Source organism: Rhineura floridana, chromosome 20, assembly GCF_030035675.1.
Source record: "Rhineura floridana isolate rRhiFlo1 chromosome 20, rRhiFlo1.hap2, whole genome shotgun sequence".
Lineage (NCBI taxonomy): Eukaryota > Metazoa > Chordata > Lepidosauria > Squamata > Rhineuridae > Rhineura > Rhineura floridana.
Genome location: NC_084499.1, coordinates 3177306 through 3205217, shown reverse-complemented (window position 1 = coordinate 3205217; position 27912 = coordinate 3177306). Strand labels below are relative to the sequence as shown.

The following is a 27912-nucleotide window of genomic DNA, read 5'->3' as shown; positions in this document are numbered from 1 at the left end:
GAAGGCTGCAACCTGTCTCTCGTGTGCATGCACATCGGCGCCTGAGCATGGATGCTACGCCATCGTGCAATGCAGAACCTGCTTCCGCTTCACACCCTGCAGCCGGTTACATCAGGCAGGGATGGGCTTCTAATATATTAGGGGTGGGAGGGAATGTGTGGCCCAGCAGACGATGCTGGACTCCAAGTCCTATTTTGTGCCCTGCTGGCTGGAGCCAGTGGGAGCTGGAGTCCAACATCCGCTTGAGGGCCACAGGGTTCCTCCACCCTGTAAATGTGTCTTCCCCCAAAAGAACAGATCCCCAATCTGGGGGAAACGGACTATCACTGATGAAAAGAATACAGCCCACAATAGGCAGCCCCCCCCCTCTCTCTCTGTGAGATTGATTTTTGTTGTAACCAGTGGGAAGGTGTTACAAGCATGACCCTCTTTTCCATTTGTGCTATGCTGGAGAGTATAAACCCACTCCAGAAAGAAATAGTGCTCAACACTGCAGAGGTCCAGATCTTTCCTCTCCAGGAGCACGGTGGAGCAGCTCGGAGCCAAAACATAGAGATTGAATTTAATTAATTAGTGACATTTATATCCCACCTTTCCTCCAATGGCCTCAAGGTGGAGCACATGGCTCTTCTCCCCCCCATTCATCCTCCCAGCAACCCTCCGAGGGAGGTTCGGCTGCCAGTGAGTGGCCCCGTGGTTGACTCTCCCAGATCCTAGCCTGACAATCTGACCAGGGATAGGGAGAGGCGCAGGGGCCAAACAGAGCCGCCCTCTGCTTTTCCTCTCTGGCCCTTCCCTCGGGCTCTCCGCAAGCCATGCCCCTCACTGGCCCTCCTTCGCATCCTACTTACGTCTTTTTGTCTGGCTGGAACACGTCTTGAACTCTGATTGCGCCGCTTCCTTGACCGAATGGAGGGCAGAGAGTGATTGTGAGAGTAACGCTCTGCACAGAAAGTAGCCTTACTGCACAAGAGTAAAATTCACATTCATTGATCCACCCACAATGTTTGCCTTTGTCCTCCCCCACTGGCATGTGGCCCTTGGAGGGAATGCGACCCTCTGGCTGCACTCAGTCCTGCTCTAACCACTGTACCACATTCCACGACACCTCTTTGAGAGATCTCAGACCAGGCCAAGGGATTCCTCATGGGCTGAGCAAGACCTGTCCTCTTCCAGGGGGCTGCTGGATCCAAATCCCCTGCTCAGGAGAAGCCTCTCCCCGCAAGCCGCCTCCTGTGAGGCTTTCGGAGCTGGCTTTCCGCCGGCTCTTAGTTCAGACCCTGTCCCAGGCATCCTAGGGAACATCACCTTCTCTGGAAATCAACTGAGCCATTTGCTCTTCGGCTGGTGGAGAGATTCTGCATTAAAGGGAATTGGCAGCACCAGCTGGGCCTGCCAAGCCATTAGGTGCCTCCTGCGGTTGTGCCAGGCCGAAGGTGGTGCTCTTTCCTGCACTAATCCTCACTCCAGACACTCAGCTTTTGGCAGATACCAGCAGTTGAGGAATCAGAAACTGACTGTTTCAAAAACCCCTAGCCGCCCCCTTCCACCACCCCCACTCGTGGCACCCCCTGCAGAGAACCACTCCAACTTCTTGGAGGCAGGAGAAAGAAGTTCTTCAATCATCCACATTCCATGTGGGGCTGGTGGCTCCACATCAGTGAGGCAGTGGAATCCACTCCGGATTTTAGTCCAAACGTCCGTGGAGCTGTCCAAGGTGCTGAACGCTCCAGCTGCTGGCCTGTTGGCCTTCCTCTCTCTCTCTCCTTCCTGTCCCCTCGATCCCAAGCTTAGCTGGGCACATTTCCTGGCACTGGCCTCAACAGACGCTTTTCCTGAGGCTACAACATGAAAAGAGCCTTGCTTTATAAGACCACTGTGGTCCATCTAGACCAGAACCTTGCCTCCCATGGTGGCTAACCAGATGCACAAGCAGGGCCTGAAGGCAATAGAGCCCCCCCAGTGGCTCTACAATAACTGGTCTTCAGAAGTAGACTGCCTCTGAATCTGGGGTTCTATTTAGCCATTATGCTTAACGGCCACGGAAAGACCCCTTGCTCCAAAAACCTGTCTAATCCCCCCTTTTAAAGCCATCAGCAATGGCCACAACATGGCTCTTTTGCCATTCCGGTTCACTGCATGACCCCAAGATGTAGCCTTATTTATTTATATACTGCTTACATGCCAAAATGGTTTTTTGGGGGGCGGGGGGAGAGAGCTTTCTGGCCATCCACCATCTCCATGCTGTGGCATGAGTTTGTAAAAGTCAGTCATGCCCCACCTGAGGGTGGCTAAGCTGGGGCCCTCCAGATGCTACTAGCCGTGATGGTAGGGCTCTGCCCGCAGGAGGGGAGAGGGCTCTTGTGCTCAGGGCCTGTTTGCAGGCTTCCCATGATAGGGTTCTGTTTGGTTCCTGCGAGAGCAGGATGCTGTGCGAGATGGGCCACTGGCCTGATCCAGCCGGCTCTGCTTATGTTCTTACGCTGCTGCAATTCTGCTCCCATCACGACTGACCACTGGCCATGCTGGCCAGGGTGGGGCAATGGGCATTGGAGTCCAACATTGTCCAGAGGGCCACAGTTTCTCCACTCTTGCAGTGCACATTTACCCAGGAGTAGGGTGGCCAGATGCCAAAGAGGACCTGGCTCCTGTGCTTTTAAGAGTTACACTCGCTGAAATTCCCTTTTCTAGACAGCTATTAAAGGTGCAGGAACCCAATCCTCTCTGGCTGTTCTACATGGGAGTAAGCCACATCAAACACAGAGGGACTTGCTTCTGAGGAAACAGGATGATGTTAGCTGCCTTACTTCTAAACCAGGTGTGGGGGAAACCTCTGGCCTTTCTTCAGCGAGTGTTGAGACCCCTAACAGTACTAGTCAGCATGGCCAATGATCAGGGATGAAGGGTGTGTGTGTTCTGACAAAATCTGAAAGGTCAGAGGGTCCCCGGCCTGTTCCAAATTAAAAAGCCACAAACATTTTCTCCTTTATGAGTACAAAAGATGTTCCAGCCCTCCAAGAACAACAACCCTCAGTTGCCCTTCTTCACTGTCATTTGCTTCCAAAGGAGAGGTAAGGCTCAGAAGTGCCCACTCCCTTGCCCCCAGAGGCACGGCTACCAGCCCTCCCCAACCAAGTGCCCTCTGAATGATTTGGGCTACAGCACCCATCAACCTGAGCATCATACAGCCATGCTGGCTGGCACTGATGGGCGCTGGAGTCCAAAACATTCAGAGGGCACCAGGTTGGTGAAGGCTGCTCTAAACTGAAGGAGATCAGCTCATCTGCTGGCTCTGAAAAGCCGAGAGTTATTAAGTTGTTTAGAGCAGCTGGGGGTCTGCTCTGGAAACCCCCTGGCCGAGCTCATTCCAAATATATCTATTCTTCCGCAATGGGAAAAAGTAATAAGATAAAAACAGTTCTGCACATCTGAAGTTGAGGCTGGCGTGTATATTAGGGACATTTCACACAAAAGATATATGCGGATGAAAATTTCATACAAACATGCATCAGCGTAGGGGAAATGGCTCGCAAAAAGGTGTCTGTTGGGGGCAACGCACCCAAAAATGCATTACAAATTTTTACTGGGGCTTTCAAAGAAAAAGCCAAAATAAAATTAGCCGAGAGAACCAGAAACCAACAGATTTGTTCATCCCTGTTTTTGGGTGTGCAGCAGAAAATCCGCATGGCACAATGTGAGCGGAGGGTGAGCTCTCTGGAAATGCCCAGACACCGTACGGAACAGACACAGCAACTCCAGTAAAGGATAATCAAACCTAGACTGTTTAAAAAAAAGATAAAAAGTGGGGAAACATAGGTATAAATTTACCAGGGCAAAATTCAATCAGCGGGTGGGGAGGGAAGAAATCATTAGTTTCCGAAATTTAACTCATTTCTGCTTATTAGCCTCGTTCCATGGATGGGTGGCCCCTTCCACCAGGCAAAATTATCCTGCAATGTTTGCTTGCTGCCAAAAGAACGCTCCTGTCGGGCGACGCTGGAAGGAAGTCAGGAAGGTGCTTCTGCTGCAATCCAACCTACTTACTGATATGCAGAGTCCGACCTCTCCCAAGGACAAGTGTGAGGGTGGCAGGGAGAGGGAAGCGGCAGACAGGCCAGGCGCAGTGGTGACATCATGGGCACGTCACCAGGATGGGGGAAAGCCATAGATCAGTGGTAGAGCATCTGCTTGGCACGGAAGGCCCAAGGCTGAATCTCTGACAGCATCTCCAGTTGGAGTCCCCGGCCTGAAACCCTAAAGAGCCGCCGGCGGTCAGTGCAGACAGTACTAAGCCAGATGGAACCAATGGCTTGTCTTGGTAGAAAGCAGCCTCCTAGGCTCCTATTGACAGCCAGTGTGGTATAGTGGTTAAGGTGTTGGACTATGACCTGGGAGACCAGGGTTTGAATCCCCACACAGCCACGAAGCTCACTGGTTGCCCTGGGCCAGTCACTGCCTCAGCCTCAGAGGGAGGCAATGGTAAACCTCCTCTGAATACCGCTTACCACAAAAACCCTCTTCATAGGGTCGCCCATAAGTCAGAATCAACGTGAAGGCAGTCCATTTCATTTTTCAGGCTCCTATTAAACCAGCCCTTTACTCAGCACAATGAGGACTGGAATCTTACTTTCTTTTTAAGGGAATGACCGCTGCTGAGTGGCACAGCACATGCTTTGCATGCACCAGGTCTCAAGGTTCAATCCTCAGCATCTCCAGGTAGGGATGGAAAAAAGATTCCAGTTTGAAACCCCGGAGAGCCGCTGCCACTTAGTACAGACAATAGTGAGCTAGATGGTGCGTGTCAGGAGGCAGGTGAATGGCCAGTGAAACATCTGAGGTATGGAACAGCAGCCAAATTTAAGCCAGGGGACGTTGATCCCCTCTGAGTGCTGTTTAGGTGTGGTTGTTCACGAGGCCTGGCTGATTCAGACTGCCCTGTTTCCACAAGGGCCAGCCAGATGCCTCTGAGAAGCCCCCAGACATGGCAGGAAGGTAAGAGCAGCCTTCTCAATGTAGTTTCCCAGCAACTGATAATCAGAGGTAGACTACCCCTGGATGTGGAGGATTTCCTTCTTAGCTAAAATAAGAAGAGACCTGCTGCATCGCAGTCAAGCTCAGAATCAGTCCAGAATCTTGTTCCCTACATTGGCCAATCAGGATGCTTCCCAGAAGCCCCCAAACAGAGAATAAAAGCAAGAGTCTTCTCTTGTTGCTGCTCTCCAGCAGCTGGTATACGTGCCCCTGAACAAGGAAGCTCCATTTCAGCTAGCATAAAAACCTCCAGAAAGGTTTGTGGGCAAAGTCACTAGCAGGGAAAGCAGGGTATGAAGATAATAGCCTTCCCCTGTAATTTGTCCCTAGCACCTGGTATTCAAAGATAGACTGCCTCTGAACGTGGTGGTTCTAGTTAGCCATCATGACTGCTCTCCAGCACTGGAGATCTCCTCACCTCCTTGAATTTGCCCAGTCCCGTTTTAAAGTGATCAAAGCCACTTCTTGTCTCAAGGCATTGTTAATGTGTGAAAATATGTGGCAGATATTTGCATGCACTAATCAGGTTCTGCATGACAATTTAGAAATCATTAACTTACTATTTAAGAAGCATAATGTTGGAAAGTTGGGGTGCTCAAATCCTTCCATGCAGCCTGGGAAGAAATTTAAAGCTGCTCTTGACAATTCTGTGGCCCCAAATCTCTATAGAACAGAACCAAGACTGTCTGCCATGGCCATGGCTCAGACATGGACTGTGCTTATGCTGCAATTCTGCAGGAGCATGGAAAATGCACAGTCTGTGGGTGCAAAATTCGAGGGAATTTAAGCCTTTAAAAAAATTAAATATCAAGTTCCTAGTCCCTTATGGATACAAGATGCCTGCTGAAACACTTTGAAGCCAGATTTTTTTGGGGGAGAGGGACAATCGAATAAGTGTTCCTGTGGTTGAGCTTCAACCCTCTCCCTATTATTAGTATTACTTTTAAAAGGATTATGCAAAACTGTACAAATTATGCCAAATAAGGGACAGCAGGCAAATCTCAGCAGTTTATCGTGACCACAGGGATCCAGCTTTCCTTGGATTAACACGACACAGAATTTTAACTATTTTAGAGAAGAGAGTGCATGACCCTGAGCCACGTGCCCTCATAAATCAGGGGGGATGAAAAGAGAGGTCAGAAATTCTGCAGCCAACTTCTGCAGCCCCGATAAATTACACAAAAGAGGGCATTTACATGTATGGGGTTTGCTTAATTCTGAGGGCTGCAGGAGATGTAAAGCAGGGCAACAAAGCTCTACAACTGGGCTTTTGCTGGAAAGAGTCTCCTGCTCACCCTGCAGTATTCGGCTTCTAGTGACTTTGCCCACAAAGATCCCCCCCCTTTGTCCCAGCACACACCGTGTCAATCAACCAGACTACTTGCCCCTTCCTGATGTGGCACACACTATCATGGACATAGGGTAGAATCCCTGACCACAAACATGTATTCACAGGGGGGGTAAAGCTGGACACCATCTTCGCAATGGGCCTCAAAGGTGCCTTATTAGTATGTTTCAAGATTTTGCCTACTGTTGTAATTTTGGTTCAGCTTGCTGTTTTCACCCTGCAATCTAGGAGGATGAACAGTGGGTGGGTGGGGAAGTATAGAAATATTTTAAATAAATTTAAAAAGTGACCTTAACTACCTGCTCTAAGATGTCAAGAGCTGCAGTGCCTAAATTATTTTTAACTTCTTGCTGCAACTTTAAGGACTAGTGACTTGTTTTACATTTGGGAGGGTGCAGCATCCAAAAGTCCAAGACAGATAGCAAATTCTGCGTTGCTGTGAGATGCTCACAGCTCTGTCCCAAAGGCAAGGACAGTGCAGCAGCAAGTGGTCCTCAAGAGCCACCCTCCCCGGTAGCACCCAAAAATCCTTCCTTCACCGCCCTGTCCCTGGGGCTTTGATGGGTCAGGCTAACTTCACGCTCCTCTGTTGAGCTTCTCTTCTGAGGTGTCAGCTCAATTTTCTCACTTACCAATGCTTTTTCATGAGCAAAAGAATGTCACGCTGCCTGCTTGCCATCTCTCCCTCACAGCTTCCAAACCAGGTTTTCAAAATCCTGATCCACGGCAACGCTTGTGGCCTCGTAGCCCTTGCGTTAAGCCAAACTGACATCCTCCACTAACCTACATTTCTGCTGGCAGATAACAGGATGATATTACGGCCAAGGAGATAGAATTGAGGGGGGGAGTTTTAAGGGATTTTTGACTTTGGGTGCACCAAGAGATTCTGTTCTCCCCCAAAACCCCAAGGACTCCACAATGCCAACAATGTTGTGACTGAAAGCACTGAGAACACAGGTGCCAAACATACACATACAAAATCACAGAATCATAGAGTTGGAAGGGTCCTATAAGGCCATCAAGTCCAACCCCCCTGCTCAATGCAGGAATCCAAATTAAAGCATACCCAACAGGTGGGGTATACATGGCTAGGCCAGGATTTAGAAGGACCTGTCATTTGGGGCAAAGCTTGGCATCCAGAGATAACTAGCATGCATGTTAAGCCTAACAGTGGTGCTTGAAGCCAGAGTTCAGTCGCTCACATACCATCGCTAGACGAAACACAGTTCGCTTGCCTCCAGCTGGCGACACAGTGCAATTGAAAAGGTGTGCCGAAATTTGGCTCCTGGCAAGGAAAGGGAGTCCAAAAATGTTGCCCCTCCAAAGAAGGTTCCGTCACCTCTGATCACTATTGTTATTGTTATTTGACTCTCGTATTGTGTTTTGTAAACTGTATTACTTTATTGTATTGATTTATTATTTTATTGATGTAATCTTATATAGACAGGCCCCGGTTATATGGCAGGTTCCGTTCCGGACCCCCACCGTAAAGCGGAACCCCATTGAATATAATGGGGCGCCAAAATGATGCCAAAATGCTGCAAAATCGGCTTTAAAAACGGGGAATCAAAGCCGCCTCATTAGCGGAACGCTGGGAAGTGAAGTGCCAGGAAGCGGGGCCCTACTGTATTGTATTTTGACATTTGTGTCTTCTGTAAGCTGCCTTGAGGGCCTTGGCCAAAAGGCAGGGTATAAACAAACAAACTTTATTACTGTTATTAGATTTATTACGGTCAATTGACCAGTCAGAAACAAACAAACAAACAAACATAATAATAATTATAATCACTGTGTGTGTGTAAGTTTATATAAAGGCACTCATCACACCCACATTTCGGGTAAAAAGTTAAAAGGAAACGGTGCCATTCCGCAACATCTGGGTCACAATATGGAGTCCCTGTTAGCAAAGGCTGCCAAACTCAGTTCTTGTCTTCCCACACAGAAAAAGGGGCAGGTTCAGGTCAAGGCCATCACTCAAAATTCTGTATCCTCAACCAATTAAGCAGGTACATGCCAGTTGCCGTCTTTTGCTTAATTCGCTTTGCAATAGCTATACAAAATACTGAAGGCCCCATTTCCTGAGGGCAGAAAAATGCCACAACGTCCCTCAACCTGTATTTGAAATTCCCCGCTTCCCCTCTCCACCCTAACAAAGATTATCTCTGGGCCGTAAGGACATGAATGGGAGGAACACGCCCCCCCCACATACCATACCTCCCTGCCTCACACCTGATGTCATACGTGCCATCAGGTGAGGGACAGAGGGAGGCATGGCTTTCAGCACCCAATTGGGACCCTTAACGGGTGCTGCCATTGGCGCACTGTCAAGGGAAAGCAGGCTTCACCTCTACTGCTCAGCCAAACCCTCCTGAATTGGGCACACGTGGAACTCCCTCGTGCATGTGGGCCACACATGATGCTTTGAAGCCCTGACTTTGGAACTCCAACGCCCTGCCATTGTGAGATCAGATGACTGACAGGTGGGCAGCCCCACCCACCTATCAAATTTGCCCCAGGAGGCTAGATCCTGATAACGATCTGGCCCATGGGGCTGAAAAGGTTCCCCACCTCTGGACTAGAAACTTGTACCCAGCTCTTAACCATGCTACATTTTGACCCAGGAAAGTGCAAAAAGTTGCATACCGCAGCCCTGACTCACAGTCAGACAGGTGCCAAAACTCACTTCCTTCCCGCATAGGTCGGTTTGCAGCCACCCAGTGACCTGGCACTCCATGGCGCATTTCAGAGCTGCAATTAATATATTCTTCCAGTTCCCCCCCCCCATGTGCATCCCTTTCATTCTCCTTGATCAGGCACAATTGCAAGATGCCAGCCCCTCCTCTTTGCAAGGGTGTAAATCTCAGCATTTACCAGTCTCCTCCAAGTAGACCTTGTTCTGCCTTCATGAGCTGAGCAAAAACTGTAAAGAGCTCCGGTACCACGGGTGACAAATCTATCCTTTGCCTAACTCCATTTTATCTCTCTTGAGCATGACACAATCGAGGCAAGTGTGATTTACCAAAAACACAAACCACAAAAACCACAAAAACCTTCCTCCTCCTTGTAATTGCTAGGGAAATGTGGCTCCTGCTGATCTTTTATTTTTGGGCCTTTTTGCAGCCAAACACACCCACTATTTATGCATATTTATTTATTTTAAAGTTTGTACCAGTTTTTGAAGAACTTCCTCCACAAAACGGCTTTATTGTATCCAATTAAAAACCAACTCCACCTAACAATAACATTTAAAAATACAAAACACGATGCACTGAAATAATAAACCAGCATAAAAATAGTCACAAAACAAACTCAGCGAGCCTTCCAGCTGTGACCTTCCATTAAAAATCCCCCCTGCCCCCGTTTAAAAAAAATCCCATTGCTAATTTCAACAGGAAAACTTTCGCAAATCAAAACTGTTCAGCAGTTGTGACTCATTTGTTTTGTTTCCGTTTCTTAAAATCCCTGATCAGTTAATTAGCACCAGACTGCCATTGCCAAGAGAGAGGCATTCTGTACATGCTCTTTTTCAGGAATAGTAGAGGCTAACGGAAGAGAAGTAAGGCTAAAGCAAAGAAAAAATCCTACTTCTGCCACTGAAATGGGGTCCTGACTAGGGATGCAAGAGAATTTCAATGGCTCCACATTTTTAAGCAAAGTGACCCAATTCACATCTCCCGGATTAATAATATGGATCAGAATGTAATTATTCTTTGGATTTCACACCTGCATTATAGTTCTCAAAAAATGTACCACAATGCATTAAAATGCATATTTTAGGGGGAAAATGCATTTAGAAATGCATACATTACAATAAAACACACTGAAAAGCATACACTGTATTTAAATACATATTTTTGCATGGATTTAACCACAACTTAATGCGGAAATGAGATGGAACGGATATACGAATAAACACATGCAGAACTGACACAGACCAAAAATATGCCCATCCTTAGCCTTGACTAGATCGCAAGACCCCTGATGGATCAAACAAAAGGCCCACCTCATCTCTATTATCTTCCCAACAATGATCAGGCAAATTACTCTGTGAAGCCTGCAAGCAGGGCACGAAAGCAGGAGCTCACCCCTCACCCCCCCATTTTTATGCCTCCAGGCACTGGTTCTGAGGTAGACTGCCTCTGAACATGGAGGTTCCATTCCAAATGATCACAGCTAATATGAAAGTAAAAAAAAACAACAACCCTGATGGATCAGGCCAAATGTCCACCAAGCCAATATTGGCCAATATTGCTTCCAATATTGGCCAACCAGATGCCTCCAGGCAGCCCCCAATCAGGGCACCCAGCCAGCAGTTCTTGGACATCGTTGCACAACCCTTACCTCAAAGCAATAATCTTGCCCCAGGATGCTGCTATGCACGGGCTTAATGACCACTTCCTCCTCCATGCTGAGATCCAGGGCCTCCACCGCGCTACTTGGACTGAGCAGTGACTCGTGGGAGCGAGATTCCTTCAGCCTTGGCATTAGATGGGATCTGGGGGAAGAAGAGGAGGCATCAGTGCTGAAAAGAGAGGGCTTTACATGTCCGAATGGTAGCAAAGAGACTCATACACTTCATAGAAACATAGTAGAGTTGGAAGGGGCCTATAAGGCCATCAAGTCCAACCCCCTGTGCAATGCAGGAATCCAAATCAAAGCATTCCTGACAGATGGCTGTCCAGCTGCCTCTTGAAGGCCTCCAGTGTCAGAGAGCCCACTACCTCTCTAGGTAATCGGTTCCATTATCGTACGGCTCTAACAGGAAGTTTTTCCTGATGTCCAGTCGAAATCTGGCTTCCTGCAACTTGAGCCCATTATTCCGTATCCTGCACTCTGGGATGATTGAGAAGAGATCCCGGCCCTCCTCTATGTGACAACCTTTCACTTCGAGCCTGGAAGGACAAACACCTGCCAACTATGCAATGGTTTGATGGCCTAAACACCCTTGCTACATTTGGGCGTACTTTCTATACATGCCAACTTCGTCTGGACACATAGTTGGACATTTGGACGGCATATATACGTGTGAACAAAAAGGGATGTATAGATCTTTAAATGTTCTGTTAATGTGAGTTGATGGTTCCCTGCCTCCTCTTTTTTAATGAAATTGTGTTTAAAAAATCAATTTAAAAAGCACTGTGATAATGATCAGCCCCCAAGATCCTTCCAGTATCATGGACAACCATGAACAACACCAAATGTCTATTTTCACAATACCCCTTTGGGGGGGGGGAAGGGCAACATTGGACTCAAAGCCCAGGATTATATTTCAACATAAGCTGCATTCTGTGCGTGTGTGTGTGTGTGGGGGGGGCGCAGCGGCCAAGGGCTTGACGAGACACCCACCAACTTTGGTAGCCCAGGCAGGCAGGAAAAAACCAAGGAGGGCTGGTGGGCTTGCACATGGCTTGGCAGGTCACAAGCTCACGACCCAGCCTTGCACTTAAGCACCAGCCTGGTAGCCACTGGCGACTAGGAATTGCATGCACGTGAGCAAGTGAGCTGATAGAGGAGGAATGAAGCTGTACATCCTCTTCTGTGCCCAGCACAGTAAGGCACCGGGCTCTGGCCGGAGGGAGAGAGGAGCACCCTATTCCTCTTCTGCCAGTTCCAGCAGGCTAGTAAACATATTTGCAGGCTGGTAACTTTTGTGGGATCATTTACAAGGCTGACTTAACAGGCAGTCTGACTCTGCGAGATTAAGCCTGGCATTCAGGATAAGCAAGGACACATTGAAGAGGACCGACAACAGCCAGTGGTGGCTCCACTGGTAAAGCAGAGTGAAAGGGAAAGCCAGCATCGATTTGGAAAGATTCTGTCCCCTTGTGCGGGGCAGGTTGTAAGAACTGGAGACTTGCCTTCCTGGATCCAACCAAAACGTTCACCTAGACCAGCATTCCACTCTCTGCAGAGGTGAACAAGAGGCCTCTAGGTAACTCACAAGCAGGGCATGAAAGAAAACAGCCCTCTCTTGTTGTTTGTCCACAACGTATGGTACTCTAAGATAGTCTGCCTCTGAAAACAGAGGTTCTATATAGCCATCAAGGTCAATAGCAATGGACAAGCTTTGTCCTAATTCCTGAATTTATCTAAAACCATTTTCCAAAATAATACAACCTATCTCAGTTCGTGGCTCTTGCGTCAGTGAGTTCCACTAGTTAATTACACGTGGCATGAAGCAGCACATCCTTTTTGTCAGTCCCAAGCCTGTTTCGCTGGGTGACCCTGAGTATTGAGAGGGCAAGCAATGTATTTCCACATCATTCATAATTTTATAAACCTAGAATTGGACGAGGACCTGGGAGACCAGGGTTTGAACCAGCACTCAGCCATGAAGCTCACTGGGTGACCTTCAGCCAGTCACCAACTCTCAGCCTCACTGACCTCACAGGGTTGTTGTGAGGATAATATGGAGATGGGGAGTGTCACCAGCCCCGTCGAAAACTCCTAGCAAAGTGAGGAGGAGGAGGACCCAGGGGTAGGGATGGGATCCATTGGCCAGTGCTGGTTCGAAAGCGTCCCATCGACCTAACAGGCCAGGATTGATTCAAGTTTGTTCTTTGTCTGCAAGCCGCTGCTTTTACTGATCTGTTTTCCCTCCCTTGGAAAAAATATTGACATTAATATTGATATATTGAAAATAAATATTAATATCAATATTTTAGATGCAGATATTTTTCTTTAAAAAAAAATCAGCTTCCGAAAATCACTACATAAAAATCACTGCATAAAAATCCGATCTGCAGCAATAGCGAATAAGCGAATCAATGGGAAATTCAGGACCAGATTCGAATTGGCTGGAATTCTAGCCCATCCATACCCAGGGGAAGAATTCAATGAGTTGTCCAGGGAGGGGACTGTGATTAGGGAGGGTGGCAGCAGTCTGATTAGTGACCATCCCGCCCCCGAGGGTCCGGTCCCCGCTGAAGAGACGGAGCCAGATGAAGGGCTGCCACTCCCCACGTCTCCAGACTCCGTCCCACCCCCTGAGCCGCCTCTGGATACAGAGCCGTCCCATCAACAGCAGCAGGAGTCTAGGGTGGACCAGAAACAATGAAGGAGGTTGTGGCAGAACTATCTCCACCCCCGTCACCAAGGACGTGTCGGCAGCTGCACAGACGTGAACCGACGGAGCCTCCTCCCCAACCCTTGCGATGGAATGCCCATTTGCTTGCTCAGGCCTGATCCGGGGGACAATTCCTGCGCAAGTAGAGAGCCCATCCCGCGTCTACTTCAGTGGTGTCAGGGGGCATGCCGAGTTGCTGCGACAACGCTTTAGCTTGAGTAGCCATGCCTAGCAAAGCAGTGTAGGGTGGCAGAGACTTGTGTGTTCTGTAAGCTAGTCTATGAAACGCTCTAAGCTCACTTTTTTAAAATTAATGGAGAAAAACACCCCACTGAGTTTGAGTCTGAATCCAACGGGGTTGGCCAGGACAGGGAGAGACACACTCACCACTTTGAGCTCCTTCAAGGAAAGGTGAACTAGACATGCAATAATAACCACTTTTCCTTTCCCTGAACCAAAAAACAAACAGGTCTGAATACCTTTCACTATTTTGCCTGTGATGCAGCCTGCATATGCTCAGAGTCGCTCTCATCCACATGGATCAAGGCCTGCCTCTTATTTGTTTCAAATATTTATGAACTGGTTTTCTGCAGAAATTACTCAAAATCCTGCCCAGCAATGACTCCCCTCGCCTCACAGTACATCAATAGCTTTTTAAACAAATCAAATTACAGAAGCTTTTTTTTGTATTTTACTTTATTTTCTTATGAAAAAAAATCACCCTGGAAACATGGGGGAAGGGCAGTTTATAAAATGTTTGACATAAATAAAAAGACAGAACAAGAATCTCTAATGCAAGCAGGCAGCTGCAGATAGTATTATTTACCAGGGCACGCTTATGCTTGTCTACTCAGAAGTAAGTCCCACAGAGTTCAATGGGGATTACTCCCAGGTAAAGGGGTATCAGATTGCAGCCTAAGGCAACAGAACAGCAACACAAGACTTGTTAGACAAACATGCCTCACTTGCTGGTCTAAGGCAGGGCTGTGGAGCCCGTGGCCCTCTAGATGTTGCTGGACCCCAGCTCCCATCAGCCTCAGCCAGCTAGCCCAATGGTCAGGGAAGATGGGAACTGTGGTGGCTGGTGGCTCCGTGTCAGTCGGGCAGTGGAATCCGCTCCGGTTTTAGCCCAAACTTTTAAGGAGTTGCCCAAGGTGCGTTCAGCATATAATGCATAGTGAAAACAACATACAAAAATGCACTATATTAGGAGAAATTGCTTTACAAAAGTCTGTATATTAGGAGAAATTGCATACCAAAATGCATATATCTGGGGAGATTCACATTAAAATGGTGATGGATGTTCATGAGGGCTTTTCTTACAGAAAAATTTGCAAACTGATGTATAAACAAAGAGAAATTAACTTTAGGCTGGAACAATCAGAAATGGGGCACTGGCGTCTCGTGGCGCCATTCTCAGCAGGGCAGTGGAATCTGCTTCAGCACCTTGGACAGCTCCTTGAAAGTTCAGGCTAAAACCCGGAGCGGATTCCACTGCCCTGCTGACACGGAGCCACCAACTGTCACTGCATGGGAGTATGATTCCAACAACATCTGGTGGACCACAGGGACCCCATCCTTGGTCCAGGAGATATAATTCTTGCTTTGGGTGCAAGAGGTTCAAATTATGGACAAGGTCTGCTCAGCGGGTGAGTGTACCTTTAAGGGGAGGGGCAAAGCTCATTTGTGGAGGACCTGCTTTGCATGCAGAAGGTCCTAGCATTCTCCATCCAAGTGCACCAGATTAACACTCATCCTGGCCGGGGTGGGGTAGAAGATCCTTTCCCTGGGATCCTTTCCCTTCTGCCAACGAGGAAAGGAAGCTGGCTCCAGGACACCTCCCGCTCCTAGCTTCTTAGGACAATGGTGGGAATAGCTACAAGCCAGCTGCAACAATGCGGCAGAGACCAAACGGGCATTGTTGAGGTCCCAGAGCAGCTTCAAAGCAACAAATACTCAGGGCACCTTGGGAGGGACAGCGGAGCAGAGCAACAGGGTAAAAGAAAGCAAAACTTGCCTTAGGACAGGGGCTCTTAGGGGCTTCTGGAGGTCCGTGAACTGGGTGCAAAACAACCCCAATTTCCAATGCAACAAATTTGCTTATTTATTTATGGGGGTCTGTAGCTTTCATCAAAGGGGCTCATGACCCAAAAAAGGTTAAGAACCACTGCCTCGGGAACATAGGTTCACACACAGGCCTCATCCCGGTCCACGCAGCTCAGTCCTGTCCACACTGACCGGCAGCGGCTCTCCAGGGTTTCAAGGAAGGATCTCTCCCAGACTTAACTGGAGATGCTGAGTGTGGAGTGGGTGGGTGTTGAACCTGGACCCTTCTGCATGCCAAGCAGGAGCTCTGCCACTGAGCTACAGTCCCTACATTGGTTGCAGCAGGAGGAAAACGGCGAGAGCTGCAGATCAGCGGGACCCCAGCGCAAGCCCAGCAAGCAGCTGCTTTGGAGACAGGTACATGCGGGGCAGCGTGCAACATCCATTGCAGAGCGAATCACAGAAAGGGCAGATTCTGCCCTGGACTCCTGCGCCATTCTCCATCTTTCTGTCGGAAGGATGAGGCTGCATTTCAGGCTTGGTCTTGCGGTTTTGCCGTCACATCAAGCTCAGTGCGGAAGTGGAGAAGAGCCGTAGGTCAGTGCTAGAGCATCACCTTTGCAGGCAGAAGGCCCCAGGGTCAATCCCCAGTGGCACCTCCAGCTAGGGTTTGGGAGTGACTCCTGTCTGAAGCCCTGGAGAGCTGCTGCCAGTCAGTGCAGACAATACTAAGCTAGATGGGCCAGTGGTCTGACTCAGGAAATGGCAGCTTCCTATGCAAGTTCAAAGAATATTAGAGAACAGAAGAGAAAGCTCCCATTTGCCTCAATGGCCTCAGCTGTTTTCCTCCAGGTTAACTGCAGGCCTCTGAACCAAATCAAGACCACAGCGGGGGGAAGGGTGGGGGTAAAAGAGGTAAAGTGCCCCTCTCCCTTCCATACACTAGGATCCTGATCCAGGTGAGCGTCCCTGGGCTGGTCAGTTTTGGGGGGTGGGGTGGGGTGGGGAAACTTGCACTTGTGGGCAAGCAACAAAGTTGCCACCCTGGGCTCCTACTGGGAGGAAAGGATGGATGGATGGATGGATGGATGGATGGATGGATGGATGGATGGATGGATGGATGGATGGATGGATGAAGCACTGCATATAGCTTAACTGTGAAAAATGGAAATGGACTGCCTTCAAGTCGTTTCCAACTTTTGGCGACCCTATGAAGAGGATTTTCATGGTAAGCAGTATTCAGAGGGGGTTTACCATTGCCTTCCTCTGAGGGTGAGAGGCAGTGACTGGCCCAAGGTCACCCAGTGAGCTTCATGGCTGTGTGGGGATTCGAACCCTGGTCTCCCAGGTTGTAGTCCAACACTCTGACCACCACACCACACTGGCTCTCAGTTTAACTGTACAAAAAGATAAATTAGGCAGGAGGCTTTTTTAAAAAAAGTTATTTTCAACACAAATATTTCTAAACAAACAAACAAACCCAAAGGTGGTAAGCACCATCTAAAGACACCCTTTCTTCTCTGTCTCACATAGGAGGGGATGCCACTTCCAGGCATGATGCCTCTTTCATGACACATGCATGCATGCATCAAAAGAGAAGAAGCACACTTTTTAAAATTATTCTGGACTATCTGTTGTGTCCACATGCAAAACGCAGCAATTAATTAAATACAATAACAATATCTTTATAGCATCATCAGTGTCTCTGGCATTTACGAAGTACAGGAGGGCAGGTCCTTGCTGCAAGGATCTTACAATCTAGCAATTGATGGGTGGGGAGGGGGGAGGACAAGAAAATGGCAGGGAATAGAGGCTGGGGTGGTGGTGCAGGTGTGACGGAGAAGGAGTACCCTTTCACAGGTACTAAGGCTACAGTATGTTGAATACACCTAGGATAAAATTGACGACGGCTTCTTTTCCCCAGACGACATAACCGTATTATTGAGACGGCATGCTCAAAGCTCATGACACGTTACTCCTGTGCATGCGGAGCAAACAGGAGGCAGGTCCCTGCCCCCTAGGAGCTCACAGGTCAAAGGCTGACCATGCAGAGGAAAGGGTCATGCAGAAGGAAAGGGGGCGAGGCTCAGTTCATGCTTTGCATGCAGAAACCCCCAGGTTCAATCCCTGCCATCTCCTGCCTGAAACCCCCGGGGGCTGCTGCCAGCCCGTGTAGGGAACCCTGGGCTAGCAAGGGCCGGCAGTCTGACTCACTACAAGGCAGTTTCCAACATTCCTGAAAGGCTGATGAGGAGCAGAGGGGTGTAAGCTTGGATGGATACTCCTCCTCCCACACTTTCCAAAGGAGAGATTTCTTTGCTCACTTGCTCTCGCCTGCCTCCCCTCCCCTCCCCTCCCCTCCCCTCTGGGGCCTCACCAAAAGGGAAGTCCAGTGCTGAACCACCTCGCAGCTGTGGCCTGCCGGAGAACATCTGGGGAGGGAGAAGTCAGGAGGAGTGGGCTTCTCCAGGCTGTAAAAGAAGTAGCAAGGGGGCCATCTCCCTCCTTCCCCAGCCACCTGGCTTGCCCCGTGCATCCCACCTGATTTTGTCCTCCTCACGCCCCTCTTAGCATTACCAAAGCAGCCAAGGAGCAGGCACACACAGGCACTGTGAGCTTGGCGCCTGCTCTGGTTCCTGAGGCTGCTGATTGGCTGCTCTGTAGCTGGGGAAGGGAGCCACATCTGCCATAAATGTCAACATCCGTGCGCTTACAAGCGAGCGCCCGCTGCACCGGCCAGACACGCATAACTGAGGTGCCTCTGCCGTTTCCACAGGAGCTGCTGAAACCACTGTTCAAAGCTGCCGAGGAGTGGCAAGGAGGCAAAGTTTGCCCAGAGCGTCCAATGCAAGGGGGGGGGGGTTACAAGAAAAAAGAGCTCCAAAAGGATATCTCCAAAGTGAGGTTAAGGGGTAGTAAAATGGCAAATGCAATCCGATGCAAGCAACATGGGGGTGCCCCACCCCAACTTCACATAATATACCCTGATGAGGTCTGAGCTGGCAGCAACTGACTTGGGGTCATGGCAGATACCTCGGTGGCACAATATAGATCCAGTGTGTGGCTGCTGCAAAAAGGGCAAATTCCATTGTAGGGATCATTAGGAACGGGACGGAAAATAAATAATCAGCCTATGAAGGAGCTGATGTGAAGGTCAGGGGTGCCGGAGAGGGGAGTATTACAGCACAATCCTACGCATCTATACTCAGAAGAAAGGCCCACTGAATCTAGTGCTTACTTACTAGTAAGTGTGTGCAGGATTGCAGTTTTGTGCAGCATTTAGGCAGCACTGCCAAATGACTGATGCATACGCATATATTATTTCAAAAAGATATATAATGATATATAATACATACAACCTCCTCTAGGATGCACACCTTAACGTGGTGAAGGGGTTTGAGAGTGTTGAAGAAGCTGACAGCAAAGCCATCAGGAGTCTAGACCAAGAGGCTAGACTCCTAGCAGGGGCACCCAAGGCGGAATGGTCAAAGCTGAGACACCATAAGAACATAAGAAGAGGCTGCTGGATCAGGCCAGTGGCCCATCTAGTCCAGCATCCTGTTCTCACAGTGGCCAACCAGGTGCCTGGGGGAAGCCCGCAAGCAGGACCCGAGTGCAAGAACACTCTCCCCTCCTGAGGCTTCCGGCAACTGGTTTTCAGAAGCATACCAGACTAAGATGCATCCAAAATCAGAGGAAGGCAATGGTAAACCACTTCTGAATACCTCTTTACCATGAAAACCCTATGAACAGAGTATCCAAAATGCAGTTCCATAAAGGAAGCCACAGACCTGAACGTACAAGATCTGAACAGGGTGGTTCATGACAGATGCTCTTGGAGGTCGCTGATTCATAGGGTCGCCCTAAGGCAAGAATGGCCCCCTCCCTACTGTCCTTTCGTCAGCAGGTAAAGACCTTTTTATTCCGACAGGCCTTTGGAATAGAAGATGTTTAAGGATAGCATTTAAGAGGTGTGCGGTATTGTTTTACTGCCTTAATTGCACTATTTTTACACTGTTTTAACCATTTTAAGTGTATGTTTAAATGTTTTAATGTCGTATATAGTTTAATTCAATTTTAAATGCAGGTTTTTGTATGTTTTTATTATATGTATTTGTTTTTCATTTGTAAGCCACCCTGAGTTCCAGCTTTGGAAAAAGGGCGGGGTAAAAATAAAGATAATGATAATAATAATAATAATAATAATAATAATAATAAGAAGAAGAAGAAGAAGAAGAAGAAGAAGAAGAAGAAGAAGAAGAAGTCAAAATCGACTTGAAGGCACTTAACAACAATACATAAACAATACATAGATTGGGAGCCTGCGGGCAAGGAATATCTTCACTTTTAATATATCTGGAGCACTTGGGAAGTTGTATGCACTTTATATGTGAACCATAACAGTAGTAGTAGAAATTAATCTGATTGGCAGTCATTCAGGACGGACATTTCACAGAACACGTTATCTCGTGAAATTCATGCTGCCGTTAAGATAAGGTGACAGCCATTAGCTTAGATCACTGTTTGTTTAAAATTGGCATGAGACAAACTCAAGGAGGAAGGAAAATCAGTGGCTTATTACCCACAATTGTTAAAAAGGGGATATATCCTCAACATTTTTTATTTTGATTTTTTAAATTGTTTTCAAGTTTTGAGTTTTCCAAAGACAATGATATGGTTTCAGCGACCCCGCTTAAAAAAAAAGTAATTATCCGAAGTGTGGCTCTTTATTTGGGCTCAGTCTCCATGGAAGCTACCTATTTTGTAGCCGAGCTCGACACCTTGGTGTTTTATGGCATTTGCATGCAACTACGACTGGAAACGACATTTGCTGAGCGGCTTAAAGGGCGATTAAGAGGCACAACGCAATGCTCCAGCCACCTGGAGAGCTGATTGGATGAATGGTTTAAAGCCTCTAATTTTCTCTGGCGGAAATTATCTTGGAAGACAATCTTACTCGGCCACGAGCGATCGCCAACCAAGCTGCAACCTGGCCTGGTCCTTCTTCCCCTGAGCCATGGAAACCTTGTCCCGAATTTCCCCAGACCTAGACAATGACAATTTTCCAGGACTTAATGAGAGACCTGGCATCTTCCAGAAACAAAAAACAAAACGGCACCTCCCAAGGAGCTCAGCCGATTAAGGAGCTGCTGTGAAGGCCAGGGGTGCTTGGGGGGGGGGACATATTACTGTGCAATCCTGTGCATCTATACCCAGAAGAAAGACCTACTGGATCCAGTGGGGCTTACCTGCTAGTATGTGCAGGATTGCAGCCTTGTGCAGGGTTCATACAGCACTGCCAAGCGATTCATTACTATTGCCATAGTGCAGATATTATTTCAAAAAGATATGTAATGACATTCAAGACCAGTCCTCTGGGCGTCTACAGAGTGCCGCTCCAATGCGAGGCAGGCAGCATCCTGCTTTGAAAGTAGTAGAACAGTGGCTAAGAGCCTACGTCTGCAAGCAGTCCGAATCTTGCCTTTGCAATGAAGTGATTAAACAGCCACATACTCTCTCTTAGCCTCACAACTGATACGGGGACAATATACTATTAACATCCCTTCTGGCAGCCTCTCCCAACCTGCTGCCTTCCAGATGTTGCTGGCTGTAACTCCTGTCACCTTCTGACAGGAAGGCCAATGCTCATAATAGGAATTGTCATCTTGAAACATCTGGAGGGTGCCACTTTGGGGGAGGCTGCCTTACAGGACAGTTGTAAGCCTTACCAATATAATGGGGTTTGATGTGCTTTTTACTCTCTCAGAGTGCTATGCAAATGCTTACGATCCTTCAAATGCTTTGAAATTGTCAAGCAAGAAGGCACGTAACAACAACAACGATCCAACCAATAGTGGCAAACTTAGAGTGGTATGACAATGGGAACCAATGACTGAGAGATTCAAGAGGCATTTGAGGCAACTGTACGTAGCCCTGTAGCTAGCCTTCCTTGTTAGGTGGGGCAGCCACATTTCTCAGTGGGGAATGGGGGTGTGTGGAGAGGTGCATAGCACCAGCCAGTCACCACACACACACTGGTGGAGATGATGTGCGATCAAGACCATGGGAAGGGAAAGGTAGTGATCTTCCTCCTCACTCCTCCTCCATGCACAGAGTGTGTTAACTTACATGAATGAAGTTTAATCTGTTGAATTGTCTCACCATGTTTTGAGAGATCCCTATGAATACCAAGCTCAAAAGAGACTTTGCCTATAGCTACAGTCCCCTTCACCTGTCTCTAAAATCTGATTCTTCATGAACTGAACTACTTTAGTAAAGACAGTGAGCTCCTGAGCTTGGCTTTGATGCTGCACTAGTTTTAGATTCTACCTGAAAACCAAACTTATCCATATTACAAGTTTAGGGAAGGGCAGAGAGAAAATAAATTCTATAGGGTGTGTTTGACACTTCCTTAAGAGTCTTTCATTCTAGTCTTGTTCCTGGTATTTAGATTTTCCTTCCTGTCAGACTATCAAGGGAAAACCTTTTAACTGGCTGCTATATAAAGGATGAACCAAGCATTTGGAAACTAATTGTGGAATGCATTTTTTTTTTTACTGGTTACTGGGTTTCTGTCCAGAAACCCTAAAAAGGCCTCATGCTGAGCTGCACATATTGGGAAAAGCACAAATTAAGCGTGAGTTACAGCTTAGGTGGCTGGCCGGCCAGCCAGCTAACTAACTGTAGTGTTTGTTGTTGTTATATGCCTCCAAGTTGATCACGACTTATGGCGACCCTATGAATCAGTGACCTCCAATAGCATCTGTCGTGAACCACCCTGTTCAGATCTTGTAAGTTTAGGTCTGTGGCTTCCTTTAAGGAATCAATCCATCTCGTTTGGCCTTCCTCTTTTTCTACTCCCTTCTGGTTTTCCCAGCATTATTGTCTTTTCTAATGAATCATGTCTTCTCATGATGTGTTCAAAGTATGATAACCTCAGTTCTATCATTTTAGCTTCTAATGTTTAACTCTCCAAGGGTAATGTTACAATACTGGCTATTTTTTTCAGGATCACTTAAGTAATTACAGGTGATTGGGATGATGAAAAATCCACGCTTTCCCCAAAGAATCCTGGGCAGTGTAGTTTGTGAAGGGTGCTGAGCAGGGCTGTGCAGTCGGAGTTGTGGAGTCGGAAGCAATTTTGGGTGGAGTCGGAGTCGGTAGAAATGTACCGACTCCGACTTCAAAATAAAAACTTTCATAGAAATTTAGGAAAGTTTTCTTGTTCCAAAATTTTAATCAAATAAATATATTTTATGTTCTGTCAATCTAGCCTGATGATTCACGTGGTGGTGATGAAATGCCTTGTGCTACCATTTTACTACAGTAAATTTGTTATTACTAGTTAATATACATTTGCCATTTATGAAGGAGTCGGAGTTGGACAGTAGAAAAATAGACGAGTTGGAGTCGAAGGTTTGGCATACCGACTCCACAGCCCTGGTGCTGAGAGTAGATTGGAAACTCCTATTGCTGTGACAGAGCTCCAGTGGCCAGAGTGATTTAACAGTCAGCCCCTTTTCTGAGGATTGTAGCTCCGTGAGGGGAGTGGGGTCCATCCTAGCAACTCTCAGCACCCTTCACAAACTACACTTTCCAGGATTCTTTGGGGGAAGCTACAATTGTTTAAAGTGGAATAACTTTCTTTGTTCCTTCCACTGTTCTTGGGCAGCTCAAGGGAGTCCTGAAACTGACTAGACCGGGAAGGGGGGAACCTTGTGGCCCTCCAGATGATGCTGGACAACAACTCCCATCATCCTTGACCATTGGCCATGCTGGCTGGGGCTGATGGGAACTGGAGTCCAATTGCATACATCGGATGAAATTGGACGAGACAATTTCATTCTTAAAGAGAACGTTCCAACAGCTCTCTCTGCATGAGAATATGCGGGGCACTTCACACAGCTGCAAGCAGCAACTCCTCCTCTCCCCCCCCAAAAAACCTGAGCTGGCCTTTGGCTTGCTGGCCTGTTGAGCTTCAGCATGGCTTCCAAATTCCACACAGCACCTAATGCATTGTAGGGCCTCACCCACAGCAACACCTGCTTAGCTGGGAGAATTCCAGGCACCAAGAGACTCCAAACTGGCTCATAGCCAACACGCCAGGAGCCCAAAGTCTTTATTTCCAGCCCTATAATTATGAAGTTTATTTTATAGAGGCTTTGCCATCAAAGCTGAGCCTGCTGGAAAAGACCTTATGAGAGATAAGAAGCCGCCTTTGGACCATCTGTCGAGGAACCTTTTCTGTATCAAAGGGACGGCCATGGAGGTGCAGAGGATTCTGGGACAGTGTTCACGTGGCCCTCACCTTCGCATCATGTGACGTGAAAGCACGAGGGGAGGGATATGGGGCTGAAGGGCCTCCTCATTGGCTTTGCCAAGAGAATACCTCCATCAGTCTCCACCACGACCAGGCTAGTAGGAAACAAGAGAGGCCCAGTCTATCTGTAGGAGCACCTCCAACATCATCAGAGATGCCGCTCAACAAGATCAGCCTCAAAAGGCCTTCTCTCTATCCCACCAGTTAAAACAGCTAGACTGATGAGGACTAGGGAGAGGGCTTTTTCAATTGTGGCCCCCACTTTGTGGAATTCCCTCCCAAGTGATCTCCGCCATGCCCCCTCTATGATGAGCTTCCGCCGGGCCTTGAAGACCTGGCTCTTCAGGCAGACTTTTGGGGTGGGTTAGGTTTTATTATTATTGTTGAGATTTTTAATGTTTTAATGTATTTGTATGTTTTTACTTTGTACGTCGCCCAGAGTGGCTGGAGAGCCAGCCAGATGGGCCACTAATAAATTTAATTAATAAATAAAGAGGCGGGATTGCAGGTCTCTCCAATGGTTCTGCCAAAAGACCAGCAACTTGTCCTCTCCAAATGGTTCATTCAAGCTGCTCACTGCAAAAAACTTTGTAACTGAGAACTACAGACAGAGTATACCAATTTCCTCCTCCCTCCCAATCTCTTTTCCTTTTGTGTTGTGCCTTCGACTGCAAGCCTGAGGGCATGAACTGCCATATCATGGATATTTATGGATGTTTTTCCTGATATTTTATTGTGCTTTTATTGTTGAAAAATGTTTGTATGGTGTACACTACACACACACACACACACACACACACAGAGAGAGAGAGAGAGAGAGAGAGAGTTTTGAAAGCAATATATATATACCAAAATGCAATTTATTTAAATAAAATATTTGGAAGCTGCTCTGGAAGCTTCTTTCAGCTGAAGAGTAAGGCAAAAATGCTTTAAAGCTATACTATACTAAATACTATACTATATTATACTAATCTATACTATACAGTAATACCTCAGTTAACAAACCTTGTTTTAAGGAAGGCTTTTTTTTTAAAAGGTACAGCTGGTATAGCACAGTGGGGAGGAGAGCCTGGCTGGGAGCCCAGAGTCTGTGAGTTCAATCCCTGCTTGTGTCTCCTGGGCGTCAAGGGCCATCTAAAGATCACCCACACAGGGAGTGGCTCAGGGGTTACGTGCCCTGCCCCCTGTGCAGCCGTGGGCAAGCTGCATAGTCCCAGGGAGCCCAGTTGCCCCCTAGCTGTCAGTTGCAGACAAGGAAGGGGCTGGCTTGTTTAGCTGTGGCAAGCTGAGCAGGCCCTAGCCAGCTGGGGAGGACTAGCCTCAGAGGGAGGCAATGGTAAACCCCCTCTGAATACTACTTACCATGAAAACCCTATTCATAGGGTCGCCTTAAGTCTGATCCACTTGAAGGCAGTCCATTTCCTTTCCATTTTTTTTAAAGGTGAAACTGACCAGCCTGCTTTGCTATCAAGAAACTGACAAGACTATTCCCTTGCTTTAGGGTGAACCTGACTAGACTGTGTCTTTGCTTTGCATTAAAGCCATCTCTTGCTTTCTCCCAGGCTGGGGAGGGAAGGATCTAATATAATTCAGAAGTGGAGGGAGAGGGGTGGGTGCCAGGTAGGCACCTTTAAAGCCCCTGTTGAAGCTGCCCCACCATCTATGAGCGGGTGTAGGAACCTATCCCTCTTCTTTCCATGTTATTCCTACCTCTGGTACCAGAGTTTCTGTTAAAGGAGGAACATCCAGGGACACATCCACTTTTCAAACAGGTTTTACTGTATTAAATACTACATATTTTGGAAAATTGTTTGTCTTCTATGTGTTTGGACACCTCCAAGTTATCATAACCAAATCTTACACAACAGCTTCTGATATCCAGGAACAGGCTTTCATCTATGTTTGGATATAACTGGTCGCCATTTTGGATCAAGTTGGCAGGCTGAACCTTTCAAACCTGCACTAATTTCTGCAGCTGATTTCAAAGCAGCACTGATTTCTTGGTTTCTGAGATCTCCCAAGGAACGCCGGGTATGAAACTACCGAAAAATAAAGAAAATAACCAAGGGCCCACCCAAGATTCCTCTGCAACTGCACAGTGCTACGGGTAAGTGGACCTCTTTCAGGGAAAGATGTTTGACATTCTCTAACCAGCATAAGAAGAACTGTGCTCAGTCAAACAAGAGAAATCTAGTCTTTGTATTTTGATTTCCATGAAGGTGAGCCAGATGTCACAAAGGGAAGCCCACAAACATGGCATGAATGTAACCATCCTTTGTCTGCCCCTTTCTGCAAACAAACAAACAAACTGGCATTCATCAGATATTCACAGACAGACTGTCTCTAAAGCAGGGGGTTCCATTTAGTCACCACAGCAATTAACCACTGATAAATCTATGCCCTAGCTCCTCACTGAAGGAGCCTCCCCAAGGTTTTCTGAGAACACACATTAGAAGCTGCTGGTCTGCTGTAGCTGATATCGACTCCCCAAAGTCTGAAGCAGCGGCATTTCCTAGCCTCCTTACTGAGAATCCTTTAACTAAGGATCCTTGGGTGGGGGTCTGAACCTGAAATCTTATGCATGCAAAACATGCACCCTGCCTCAGAGCTGCTGTCCTTCCCAAATTATGCAATTGTGTGTGATTACTCCTAAAAGGAAAATGCCCTTCATAACCCAGAAATATCCATTCCTCTGAAGGCTGCAGACTTTCCCAGTAAATCAATCACTCAGCCCCCTCCTGACACATCCATTCTTCTCTCTGGCTTCCTTCAAGAGTTCGCTCTTGATCGATGACTCTGTGCATTAAAGAGAACCCAGAGGGACCAGAAAGTAGCGATAGGACGTATCCTGCCCAGATCTCAAGAGACCTTTTTGGGTTTCTGTGAAATGGCCTATTTTGCTCGCTCTCTCCGTGTCCCCTCCCATGTCTTGTAACACAGCAACAAACAATTCCTAACTGTTTTGAAAGATGGGCACAGGTATCTGTCAGTTGTGTGGCAGTGTGGGGCTTAAACCAGCAGCCCAGGGGATCAGGTGATATACTACCTCCACTATCAGAGGCAATCTGACTCCGAATACCAGTTGTTGGGACTCATTTCAAGCTGAATCTATCAAACTCACACTTTCTGAAACAATATGGGAACCATAACGCAACCATCCTTCAAAATTTGCACTTCTCCAAATCTTGCAATGCAGTTTGCCAACCAACCAGTGTCAAACTGCAGTTGGTCAAAACTGCAGACAAAAATGTGTTCATTTGGAGAAATTTGCATGAAAATGCTGAATTTTTTCCCCATGAGGATTTAAAAAAAAAAGTTGCCAAAATGCTGCAGAAACATGGAGAGCTGAACTTAAGATCTGAAAAATGAGACACTGAAGGAACGGAAGTTGACAGGTCCTTCCACTTGTATGGGGAAAGCACTGTTGTTGTGCTCAGGTCCTGCTTGTGGGTCTTCCACAAGAGGCGTCTGGTTGGCCACTGTGAGAACAGGATGCTGGCCTGGTCCTGCTGTAGTGCTTTTCTTATTTCGTTATAGCTCCCTGCTCTTCATCGGGGCTGCTGGCTGGGGGAAGGAAATCGCTTGCAGTTGCAGCTAGGACAGGTGCACATAGAACTGATCTGTATTATCTCAAGTATTTACACATACAGCCGCCCAGGAGTGAGCCTGGAGCGAAGGGACTGGTGCCATCTGATGATCTGGGTTGGGGCCATCGGTGGTGGCTGGACTAAAATCCACTCATCTCAGTTGTCATGGAGAAAGGATCTCTCCTCCTTTCTTTTGGACTTCCATTCTTGGAAAGTCTTCCATTTTTGGAGATCCACTCTTTTGGACTTCTCCTGTGCCCATCCTTCTTCTCACCCACATTAATTTATTTATGTATTGCCTATTGTAAATTGCATTGTTTTTACTGATGTATTTTTATATTTGTGTTTTTTTGTAAGCCACCTTGAGGGCCTTTTGGGCAAAAGGCGGGGTGGAAACAAACAATAACAATAAAAACTGCCCAGAATCCTCCTGGTAGGGAGTCACATGATACCAAATCAGCCAATCCAGTGCCACTGCCCAATATAAAGCTCCCAGGTGCCCTGCGTTCGCTCA

General features: G+C 47.5%; 1 protein-coding gene across 12 annotated transcripts in view; it reads right to left on the bottom strand.

Annotated features, from left to right (window-relative positions):
• DAB2IP (DAB2 interacting protein) overlaps positions 1–27912 on the bottom strand; it is a 366040-nt gene that overhangs the window by 65678 nt on the left and 272450 nt on the right. For 10 of the 12 annotated variants that reach the window (XM_061604328.1, XM_061604332.1, XM_061604329.1 and 7 more), the window contains one exon: positions 10721–10874. In XM_061604328.1, coding sequence (XP_061460312.1) covers positions 10721–10874 — 154 coding nt within the window. Of the gene's footprint in view, positions 1–851; positions 889–10720; positions 10875–16745; positions 16889–27912 lie in introns of those variants that run through there. The other 2 variants (XM_061604338.1, XM_061604339.1) reach the window with 2 other exon arrangements.